Source organism: Perissodus microlepis, chromosome 13, assembly GCF_051167445.1.
Source record: "Perissodus microlepis isolate ML-2025 ecotype Zambia chromosome 13, ASM5116744v1, whole genome shotgun sequence".
NCBI lineage: Eukaryota > Metazoa > Chordata > Actinopteri > Cichliformes > Cichlidae > Perissodus > Perissodus microlepis.
In genome coordinates, this window is record NC_140473.1 from 27,748,976 (window position 1) to 27,761,238 (window position 12,263).

The 12,263-nt window shown below is 39.5% G+C and overlaps 1 protein-coding gene across 2 annotated transcripts in view; it reads right to left on the minus strand.

Annotated features, from left to right (window-relative positions):
* Positions 1-1,753: 1,753 nt before the first annotated feature.
* epas1b (endothelial PAS domain protein 1b) overlaps positions 1,754-12,263 on the minus strand; it is a 49,701-nt gene continuing 39,191 nt past the window's right edge. For both annotated transcript variants that reach the window (XM_084949370.1, XM_084949369.1), the window contains 9 exons: positions 10,862-11,009; positions 10,529-10,734; positions 10,139-10,374; positions 9,681-9,791; positions 8,626-9,158; positions 8,312-8,408; positions 8,014-8,101; positions 7,744-7,920; positions 1,754-7,507 (listed from right to left, as the gene is read on the minus strand). In XM_084949370.1, coding sequence (XP_084805496.1) covers positions 7,356-7,507; positions 7,744-7,920; positions 8,014-8,101; positions 8,312-8,408; positions 8,626-9,158; positions 9,681-9,791; positions 10,139-10,374; positions 10,529-10,734; positions 10,862-11,009 — 1,748 coding nt within the window. In that variant the 3' untranslated portion in view covers positions 1,754-7,355. The remainder of the gene's footprint in view (positions 7,508-7,743; positions 7,921-8,013; positions 8,102-8,311; positions 8,409-8,625; positions 9,159-9,680; positions 9,792-10,138; positions 10,375-10,528; positions 10,735-10,861; positions 11,010-12,263) is intronic.

Here is a 12,263-nt window from a genome sequence, read left to right on the forward strand (position 1 = left end):
TAACAGTCATTAGCAGGATGTGGTTAAGGGATAAGGGTAAGGGATATTGTCATGCCTTCCCAATTTTGCTGAAGTCATGGTGGTTTGAATGTTTTGTTGTTGTTTCAGTTGGTGAAGAATGTCAAAGTTATCTATATCACACGTACTAGGTTTCGGCTTCTGTTAACTATTTATAGATGTACGCTTGTCACTTTTTTAGGTACACCTCTTCAACTGCAAATATCTAATCAGCCAATCATATGGCAGAAACTCAGTGCAATTAGGTATGTCGATTTGGGCAAAACGATCTGCTGAAATTCAAACCAAGCATCACAATGGGGAAGAAGGCTGAATTAAGTGATTCTGAATGGGGCATGGTTGTTGGTGCCAGACAGAGTGGCCTGAGAGTTTCAGAAAATGTGATTTTCCTGCACAACCACCTTTAATGTTTGCAGAGATCAGTCTGAAAAGGAGAAAATATCTGGTAAGCAGCAGTTCTGTGGGTGAAAATATGTTGTTGATGTCAGAAGAGAATGGCCAGATTGCTATAAGCAGATAGGAAGGCAACAGTAACAGAAATACCACCTGTTGCTACCAGGATGTGTAGAAAAGAATCCCTGAATGCACAATAGCAGACACATGGCAGCAGCAGAAGACCATACTGGTGCAGCTGATCACAGGAAACCGAGACTGAATATCAAATGTGGACCACAGACGATTGGGCAATCACTGTCTGGTTTCATGAGTTTCAGTTTCTCCTACAAAATTTGGATGATCAGAATATTTCATAAATGTGAAAGAATGAATCCATCCTGCCTTGTGTGAACAGCTCAGCCTGGTTGTGGTGTTGTAGTGGGGTGGAGGATATTTTCTTGACACACTTTGGGCAACAGCCTGAGTATTGTTGCTAACCATATCCCTTTATGACTACAGTGTACCCACCTTCAGCAGGATAACACCCCATGTCAAAGTTCAGATCATCTCAATCTGGTTTCTTGATCATAACAATGAGCTCACTGTACTCTAATAGCATCCATGGTGAGCACATTTCAATCCGATTCAAAACCTTTGGTCTTGAGGTGACTTTTGCAGTGCGGTGCCATATAAATAAAAGTGGACACGCATCATGACTGCAGCCCACAAATCAGCAACTGTGTGATGCCATATCAAAATGGAACAAAATCTGAGGAATGTTTCCGTCATCGTGTTGAATCTATGCCATCAAAGAAAATAAGTATAACCTTGCAGCATGGTGTACCTAACAAAGTGGCTGTGTTTCTGCTAGTTACATACAATGCTTGTATGCAACTAGCAGAAAGACTAACTCCCAGGTATTATTCAAAGCAGGGTTTTCTTTAGAGAAATTATCATTTAAGGTATTTTTGTAACATCAAAGCTGCAAATGTATATATCATATTAGAAATATGTTCATTATTATTACAGCAGATTATATCAGTAAGAAAGCTGAAAAGATATTCATTGATAATTTATGGCAAAGAGGTGGGATTAAATAAGTGTGCACTTCTTCCTGCCCCTTTTCCATATGTAACTGACTCAGAACAGGTGAAGCGATATTGAAATTTATTTTTGCTTTATTTTGTTAGCATTTTTTTTTTTTGCTTTGCTAAATGAACTTCTGTGTATCGTTTACATGATCAAAATAAATTGAACACAAACAAACATAATAGAATATCTTTGGATTTTGATTAAGAAAAAAAAAAGAATCTTCAATTTTTTTTTGAGATATATATAAATAAAACATACACACATATAGTTGATGAATAAGGGTAAGATCAGTATGCTTTAATAAGATATCAGTGCAGAAACACAAACTTCTTATTGGGTTACATTCCCCATATTGTAATAATAATAATAATAATAATATTCATAATAATAATAATAATATCATCAACATAGATTTTAAGCATATTATTTAAAAAAAAAAATCAAAATGGTATTGTATGACATTGACAGAACAGAATACAAGTAGTTTAACATGGATCCCATAAGGAAAAACAAAAACCCTGTTACACAAGCCAAAGATAAAATGTGGATATCTTTTTAAAGAGGAAGCGCGATGAGTGAGTGGATTAACTCCTGAATGATTTGTCACTTTACCCTTCAAGCAGCACAGTATGTTGCGCACTGGTGATAAGCCTCCTAGAGTTAAAACACAAAGCTAAAGACCCAATGATTTTTTTTGGGTTAGCGTCACTAACGCTCGTGTCTCTTCGACATTTCTTCAGGGAAGGAGTTTTTGTTTGTTTGTTTTTTGCTTTTACCCCCTTTAATTTCCGACTTGGCAACATATCTTAGTTGTTGTTTTATTTCAACACTGGACATACATTTCACCTATTTGGCATTCAACAAGTTTCACGGTAGCTGCTGAATGCTAACAACATAATCGCTTTTAATTTTCTGGCCAAAGCTAGTGGAGTTTTTTTTTTTTCCTTCTTTTTAAATCAACTTCCGTGTAGCCAACTTTTTCCACATGCATTACCGCAGTTTCTTTCTTATCTGATGAGGTCATTTAAACTCATCTGAGGTGCTGTTCTTTGTCACTGTGCACATTTCCTCACACTAAATACATCTTTGGTTTGTAAAATTTCACTTACCACTGAGATTCTTTACTAGTTTATATTGCACATAAAATTTACAATTAAAAAAATGATAACATGCTTCAAACATGCTGTAAGGTGCTTTTCTGGAAACCAATGTTTCTATAATTTTATATATTTCAAACACTGTACATAATCCTACAAACATTATTAGCATTTAATTGAAGCCTCTTTTTACTCTAAATATGAAAAACTTCCAATTTAATCAAGGGTATAAATGGCCTCTTCTTTGGGGTTGAAAAGAAACATTTTGGTAAAGTGAAAGGAGTGAAGAGGAGAGGAGAAACAAAGAAGTGATTTATCAAATGGACAAGTGGAGAAATATGGCGCAGGTAGGCGGGCTGAACAGGAAGTCTGTCATTTCATTTGTCCTTCAACTGAACTTCACTTCTTTACATCTCCTCTTATTTGAGATTGTTGCAAATTTTGATCAAGTTTTGGTTGCAATTTTACTGTTAAAACTCTTCCTCCTGACAGATTTGGCCTAATTATATGCGGTTAACTAGAGGAAATTTAGAGGTAATTAATTTAGAAGTAAGTAATTGCACATTTTCATTGTGTAATTACCTACTGCATTTTTTTTTTTTTTTTTAAATTGTTATCAGGACTGTCCCCTTCCTCTTTTTTGGCACAGTTTCAACATAATCTTTTGATATTTCACAAAATTATGCTTGTAACAGACACCTTTAGCACCACTCAGTGCCAGAAAACCCTTATAGGCACATGAGCGCCGACTGAAGCAGCATGTTGAGACACTATATATTAAAATATAAGAGCTTAACATTACAGTCAAATCTTTTTTTCCCACCCAACTAATTCTAAAAACCCACAAGCAGCCTCATTAGCAAACAGGTCATCTGATAAGCCTCACACAAAGCTTAATTTGTTATCAAAAGGAAGGATTGGTTCTAATGGGATTCTACTCAAATCCAAGAGACTGGCTCATCACTGCTGATCAATTAGGATCGAAATAGATCCCAAAAGCTCTATTAGGTTTGGGTATATTTAAGGAACAAGTGAAAGAAAGCTACAATGGCGCAAAATCTGAGGAGTTATCATCAAAATCATTCCAACTGTGAATGTTTTCTCCAAATATTATAAAAACACGTGACAAATTTGTATTTAACAATAATCCATTTTTCTTTAAAAAAAAAAAAAAAAAAAGCTTTTGGGGGTTTTATTTTTAGATTGATATCTTCTACTTGGCTGCGAGAAAATATCGCAATTTCATATCCAAATTTAGATTCATGCAGCAAACAGGAGAAAAGAATTTACCTTTAACTTAAGATGCAATGTCAAGTTAAGATTGCATTTGATAATAATCCTCCGCAGACCTACAGTATGCCATCTACAGATCTAAAGGAACAAACTGTGCACTTGAAGGGTGACCTCGGTATGTTGAGACAACCATAAAGTCATAAGGCACATCATAATGATTAAAATGAACTTGAAAGAAGTTGAGCACATCAGGCAGAGAACATCAAAATACAGTGTTAGTGGATCCAAGAGATGTAATAAAAGTTCTACAAATGACAATGATACAAGGTCTATGAGGCACCTTTTGCTTTTATATATGCAACTGGAAAACTATGTGATTAACAATGTGGCAACTTCACCTTCCTTACAATATTCAAAATGCTACATATCTGAAAAGTGAAACTTAGAAAACTGATATTTACCTCTTGTTTTGTTGTTTTTTTTAATCTGATTTTTTTCTTGTTATTTTTAAAGCAAGAACAACAACAGTACTGGCCAGCCAACAGATTCCATGGATATTTTAGGATAGAATAAAAAAAAAAAATGCCACCACAACACAGAAACAGCACAAGAAGAAACAGCACTGTGAGGGACTGGCTCTAACTGCATCTATGGGGGGGTAAGGTAAGGACAAAGTACCAGGACACAAACACGAAAAACACCATCTTCAACATTAGTTCTGTTTTAAATACATAACATGTGTACAAAGCTCAAAGTGGTCACCACACAGAGACAATTACCTCAAAAATATAGACTGAGCTTAAGAAAATACTTTGAGAGGAAAGAACAGAAAAACTGTATTTCACTGAAGACATACTGACAATGTTTGGATGAAAAATTAGTTTCAAAATCTGCTCTTATGGCAAGTAATAATCAAAGCCTCAAAGCTTTCTGTAACTGGCAGCCACTCGGTTTGTGAGTAAAGAGAAACTGGCCTTGTCCTAATCTTTAAGAAAATTATATAAACTCCACTTTCAAGTCATGTCACAGGCTGCTGTACTGCATTGAAACCATGGCTGCTGCTATGTACATATACATTGTCTGAATGAGTAAGTGATCATGCCAACGCTGCCGTCTTTACCCTGTCTGGTATGTGCAGCGGTGTGCGCAGGAGGTCGGGGTGGGGGACGACATCCAATCATGATCTTTTGCCCTAATAAAACACCAAGGGGCAACAGAGGTTACTAGAGCCGCTTAAGCTAAGCGCTATTTCGGCTCTACTGGGTGCCCCAAAAAACACCCCTCCGCTGCCCGTCTAGACAGCTCAAGCGCCCACCTGATCAGCTAAAGTGCCCTTTTGATCCCTCCCACGGCACTTGTGATTAGCCCAAGTGCCCCCTGTGTTGGGCTCAAATGCTCTCCAGTTGGCTTAAAAGAGCATACCAGTGACAAATCTCACATACTTTACAGCCTGACCATTCTCTAAGCATTCTGCAAACCACATTTCTTTTTCAAGCTGTGCTTCCTACAATGATTGTACAGCTTGTCTGCTAACAATTTTGTTGTGTACTGTACATAATTCAAACCAATAAGTGTCTCAAACTAAATGTAAAACCGTGCCACGACAGGATTCAGCAAATCATGCAAACTTTTTCTTAAAGCTTCCCCGAGTACAGGTGTAGGACAATAACGAAACCAAAACACCCCCACCACACATAGGTGTCCCCCTTTTTCAAACAGTCCCTGGTCCCCTAATAGTCTGTGCACACCACTGGTCTGGTCTTTATGGTTTCCTGTATTGCATAAAATGTGTGTTAGCTAATAACATTTAATCATATGAACTCTTACAGTGTGTGCATGTCACATTCCTTTGTGCAGGCTATTGATTATGTACATAAAGTCTAGCTTTGTTACTGACAATCTAAGTTTTAGCTCAATGAAATAATTGCACAATAAGAAAATAACCCTGTATCCACACAAGCTACTTACCTGACTGAGAGACACTAAAGTGAGGAAAGCGTGTTTAGACAGATTTAAGATGAAGATGTTAAATCGTAAATGTTCAGATTACATATATTGCAATATGTTTATTACAGTGTCAGAGAGAGAGTGAGAGACAGAGAAAAGAGAATGTAGTACATTGAGTAAGAACTAAAGAAGAAAAAAAAAGGCAGTGTTAATGTGGTGAAGTCCCACTTCACAGTTTGGATTGAATAAACTGGGGGAATTTCATAAAAGCTTCAATATCTCAATTCAGGAAAAGAAGAAAAGACTATTTACAATAATGATATGTCATTTGAAACTGAAACATACAGATCTAATGCTACTAGTTTATCTACTAAAGCAGCAGAGATATGCTACAGTGATTTATGGGATGGATTCAGACAAAACGAGGCAGGCTGATGAATGTGAATATGTGGAAAAAGGCTTGAGCAAGGCTGGGTATCACTTTTACTTCTTCCGATTCTGCTCTGCTAAAATAATACTTAAATTGGAGTATATTTTAAGTCTTGGGCATAGAGGAAATGAAATTAATACAGATTACCGCAAAGTTACAACATTACATCTGGCCACACTGTAAAGTACTCCAGTCCAGCATATTGCACCACTATGATTAAAAACAAATCATCTTTGGGTGTCCGTAATGAGAATACAATAGTGTAAAGGATTCTTAAGAAATCTTTAAAATGGCTACAATTTACCACAGTTCATGATACCCAACTCTTGCTTGAAGCTTTAACTGGGCCGTGTCTACAAGTTGCTGGTAAAACATGCAAATGTGAAAGAAGACCGTGTCTCTGTTCATGTGTAGGTAGTATAATATCATCTCTTCTGAGCCAAATGCTTTAGCTAGAAGAGTAGTAGGGCTGGGATCTGAGCTGCATAGAGTCCATATCAGGTCGTAGGTCAGAGACCCACTGCTCACAGATTCCCGCTTTGCTAAACCTAAGCAGGAATCGACTGGTAGTCAGGGTGATGTGGCTGTAGATGTTTGAGCAGAGCTGGCCTTTGAGGCAGGTTTTCTTCCACACCACTAACACCCCTTTTACACCAGAGACCCGAGTTCAGGATGTGTTTTCAAACATAGCTTTGCCACCCTGTTGGCATCTATACCAAACCCGGTGAGATCCCAGTGTCAAAACTCTTAAATAATTAATGTGATGGTGTGACCTTTGTCATGTATTAAATGTGCAGCATTGACCTTTTTTTTGACCAGTGACCGTTTGTTATACATGCGGGTCATTTGATGTTTGGCTCAATGGTGGTCAACCTGCATCTGATATGAGTCAAGAGCTTGGCAGGGAAAGGGGTGCATGTGGTTTGACCCTGATAACTCAGCTTGGTCTACACAGAGAACTTAAAAAGGGATGGGGAAAAGAGTGTGGGGCTAAATAAGGCAGGATGTGGCCATTAATACCATTCTCTATAGTTAGCTGAGCTTTAGGGCTCATAGAAGGCCTAGAGGTACAAAGATAAAGAAAGGCTTAAGTCTCGTGCTGCAGGTCGAGGCTCAGGGCAGGGAGTAAGTCCAGGTTTATGTCGGTGTTTGAATCTGGGGCTCTAGGTGGCCTGGTCCAGGGCTCTCAGCAGGTCACAGCCCTGGAGGAGGTGCAGGTTGCCCTGCAGCGGGACATTGACCTCGCAGTCATAGCGGGTCAACTCCGGCAGAAAGGAGGGTTCAAATGAAGGCCCCAGCAAACGACTGGCTATGCCTAGAAAATGACAGAAATAAAGAAAATCCCTGTGTGTCAGTGATTTACTTGTTTATTTGAATTAGAAGACCACTTGACATGAGTAGATTTAGTCAGAGCAAGATGTTAATGGCTGAGTCATATATTCTGCAACGTAAAAGTACTTTAAATTAAACAGAAGACTAAATGAGTGCTTTAACTGTCACACAGTGATATTAGCTGACTAAAATCTGTAAATGTTAGTAATTCCAGCTCACCCTCAGACTTGTTAGAAGGCAGCATGTTATACTCTCTGTAGTCACAGCTCTTTTGGGGAAAGCCTTTTTCATTTCGACCACTTATCCCATTTCCTGCGTACAGTGACTTCCTGTGTTGTTGCAGCGAGTTGAGACATGGAGCCATGTTCCCTGGCATCATTCTCGCCATCTCCGACTCTGAGAGAAGAGAGCGAGAGGTTAAAAAGGTGCAGCTGATGCGTGGAAGAGATAATAAAACATGGTTTCCATCCATTTGCTGCACAAGCATACCTGCCAGTGATCCTGCACAGAGGGAACGATCCATGCAACTGTCACTCCTTATCTTCTTCCATATGAACTCTGGCGACTTGCTTTCACCCTGAAACAGTCACACTCAACTGATTAGCAGTTTGTGCATGCAGATTATTTTTAGGCAAACTATCAAACTCAAGAATTTAAATCGTGGTTTGGAAACTAACATGCAATCTTGCGTGGAACACTAATGCCTCAAAATAATGCTTTATGTTACACTGAATACTTTAAGTTGCAGTGGAACTTTTGCTGTACGGTAGGAGTCGGAGGAACTCACCACAGCCATCTGGCTGAAGGAGCGCTTCATACTGTTGGCCATGGCCACTCTGGCTGGACTCATGTCTCTGTAAGCTTGTACAAAGTTGTCGATGGACCTGCATACACAAAGTGGATAAAAAAAAATTAATAAATAATAAATAATTGCGGCATTAATAAAGAGAATTTGGTGGTCAACACCCTTTTTTATTTAAATCTATCATTTAAATCATGTTGTTAAGGTTTTTATTCCTTTTAGTCTTATATTTTCACAGTTATATGCATCAAGTTAAATTTTCCTTGAGCACTAAAATAAGAGACTCATAGTTAAGTCACCTCTGTTTCTGCATGCCACGTGGCATGTTCTGCCTGCAGGATGGCCGTTCTTCCAACATCGTGTCCATCAGACAGGCTTTGGTGGGCCGTGGTTGTTGTTGGTAAGTCAACAGCGGGTCTGGTGGCCACTGCAGATTCTGACTGCCACCCATGGAGGAGAGCGGGGAGCTGGCTGCGGCCTGGTATGGGGGATTGTGCAGATGCCCCATCATGTATGACCTTCCATGGGGATCTGCATTCCCCTGGCTGGAGACTCTCTTTTCCCCTCCAGCCCAGGATGAAGATGCCGCACGCTGGTAGTGGCCTGCGGATTGGGAGGAGGTGGACAGGGGCTGGAAGAGGCTGGCCACATTGTTGAAACTCTGCTGGGTGGTCTGGTTAGTTTGGGGCAGGCTGGTGTTGCTCCCCATGGATCCTGCTGGAGCTGCCTCCAGGGGCTCTGACTCTGTGACAATGGGATTGAGCTGGAAGTCCTCTCCATCCATAGGGATATAAGGAGCCAGAGTCTCCAGGTCCAAATCACTCAAGTCCCTCTGGATAGCAGAAATAATTTTTGTTTTGTTTTTTAATACAAATATTTAAGAAAAGAGATCCTTTTAAGCATTTGGTGAAAAATATAAATTATTGCTTTAGACATTTGAGCATTTGTGGCTGAGATAATGCTGCAATGTTCTTAAACTGCCACTCAGTTTAGACTAACAGGATTACGATGATTACATTAGGAACTCAATAATAAAAACATCATTGTAAGCACTAATATTTTATCAGCAGCCACTCAAATATGTAAACCACTGATTTATAGTTTTGTTTAATCCAGTACTCATTAAATTGAAGAAATATTAACATAAAATGGAAAATGTCCTGGATGTTTTTCTCACAGATTTATAAGCTAAAGGTCAAAGACACTATAGCAGTAAAAAGTTAATGATACAGAATACATATGTTGAGCTGGTTAATTCAGGTTTTTTTCTTTGTTTGTCTGAGTTAACATAAAATTCACTAACTCTACACAACTTTGGTCACTCACACATATGCACACACACACACACACACACCTCAGTGTTTGCAGAACTGTCTCCCTTTGTGTCCAGAGCAAACAGCTTCTCTGTGAGCTCCACCCTCAGGTCACTCTCCACTGAGCTGTAGTAATCATCTGGGCTGCTGGGCTGCAGAGGTGAAGGACAGAGGGAAGCATGAACAAAAGGAAGAAATTAAATTTGAATGAGAGAAGTGGAGAGAAAGAAAATGATAAACACAGACAAAAAGGACTAATACATAAGAGAAACAAGAGAGATGAGTTTTGACAAAGGCACTATTCACTGCTACGAGCCTATTGCATCCAAATAACCACCCCCGTTATTCTCACACACTGCCCAGTTTTAGTGACCTCACCGCACACTGAAAGAATAAACCATGGAACAAGTGTAACCAACCAGTCACTCGCTCACTAACTAATTACTCTTTTCAATTTCACAAACTGGCTCTCAGTCGTGTTCTGTCTCGCTGTCCTCACCGTGGAGCAGCTGCTGAGGCTCGGAGTGGCGCTGCCCGTTGGAGGATTCTGCTGCACAGTGAACGCACCACCAGCCATTTTACCCACGTCCCCTGGAGCTGCAGTTGGGGGTCCAGAGGCATTGGAGGCAGACTTGTGGCTCTCACTGGCCCAGGACGGTGGTCCCGGAGGGGCCATGGCTGAAGCAGACACCTGGGAGTATGCTGGCTGCTGGGGCTCTTCAAACTGAACACGACCTGCGAAAAAGAATCACAAATTTGAGCAAATTTTTTAAAAAAGACAAAAGGAAACTGTATTAAAAAGTTGTTTCTGCTATATCGTTTTTGCCAAAGTAAGGTGGAAGAATACTGTGACCATATCAGACGCAGTTTTACAGAAGTAAATACTGACTGAAGTCGAGGGAAACGATCGTGTCTCCAGGTGTTGGAGCAAGCTGAGCGAGATCTTCCGGCTCCTCTTTGAATTTACTGAAGAGGGCATCTCCAGGCTCTCCGCTCATGCCCACTCCAGGACTGAAGAAGCTGCTCATGTGTCGTGGCTTGAACAGGGACTCCGTCTGCCCCAGGGACAAAATCATCGACTTCTCCTCAATGTCACTACAGATTGGAGAAAACACAGCAAATTTGAACTTTGAGATATAGAAATCAGAATATTTTATGATTAAATCCAGGCAAAGATGGCATTTAATTGAGGGAAACTTGGATTAAAAATGAAGACTCTTACCTGAGGACATAGTTGATGCACACGATGCACTGCGGCTGAGAGTTGCGGCTGTTATAAATGACAGTTCCCTGGGTTTCTACCCAGACGTAACCCCCGTTCTTAGCCAGCATACGATACTGACCGCTTACTGCCTGACCCTTGGTACACACTGCATAAGGAAGAGAAGAAGAAACAAAAAAGAAGCTATGAATAACATTGGCGTTATCGCTTGCAAGGTTAAAGCAGATATAAAACAAAATTTTCCTGAAACTGTGAGCATACTTCCTTTATTCTTCAAAAGTGGCACACTGATTTGACTCGAAAGTGAATGACACTGAAACAATAATGTCAGGATCTGGAACATTACGTGTCTTTAGTTTTAAAAGTCTCCATCTTTTACTGGTCAGGGTTTTATTAAGTCATTTCTCCATGTTCACCTTTTGTTGTCATTTTTATTAGTCTTTACATAACGATTTAAAATGCCATGAGATGACTGTTGACTGGCACTAAATAAAACTGCGCTGAATTTGATTTCATCTACTGTCCTCATGGACAGGACTGCTTTAAACAGGGCCATTGTAATCAGTGTTCTTCCTTATTACTCAGAAATTACTCACTGAGAGTAGTTGTTGAGTTTTTGTTGTTCATGCGTAAAATTGTGACGCGTTCACATTGTTGTATAACCCAGTGAGTAATCTTCTGATGAGGAAACAAAACCAAAGAGAAAATAAACTGACGGTTCTTTTCAGTCTGTCGATGTCAATGACAGATGGACTGTTAATCTTCTATGTTGCAACTTTCCAATCAAAGGTCACATCAGTAGTAAAGTTCATAAGCCTCAGGCCAGTCAAATTAGAAGACGGTGTAAACCTTCAGTACTACTTATTAAAAGATTTATGTGAGTTTATGTATATATTGGAGCTTGCATGTGTAATTTTGACCATGTGTGTATTAGAGGAAATCCAAATAAAGTCAAACTGGTGCACTCAATTTTTGCTTTTTAAGGTTATTAAAAGATCTATTCTAGGAAGAGAACAGATCAAAGAAAGTATTAAATTCATGCCCATTTGAAGTGCCTGTAAACTCTTGACCACAACTGTTTGTGGTGGATTTTTATACTTTATACTTTGTTTTTATTTAGGTGTTTAAAGTCCAGATTGGCTAATTATTTGTTAAATATTTGCATAATCCTTTAAAAATCAAGCAAATATTTGTAAGCGGGACAAGGCGGGATGTTTGACTTTGACTCGAGAAAGAAATGTTCTGGCTACAGTCCAAAGTTCAGCACTGGCGTGGGAAAGGCGTAGGAATGGTCACAAAGCGTACATAAGGCCAGTGACTCCCTGCGTGTGTGTGTGTGTGTGTGTGTGTGTGTGTGTGTGTGTGTGTGTGCACGCGCAAGTAAGAGTGTTGAGAAAGCTTG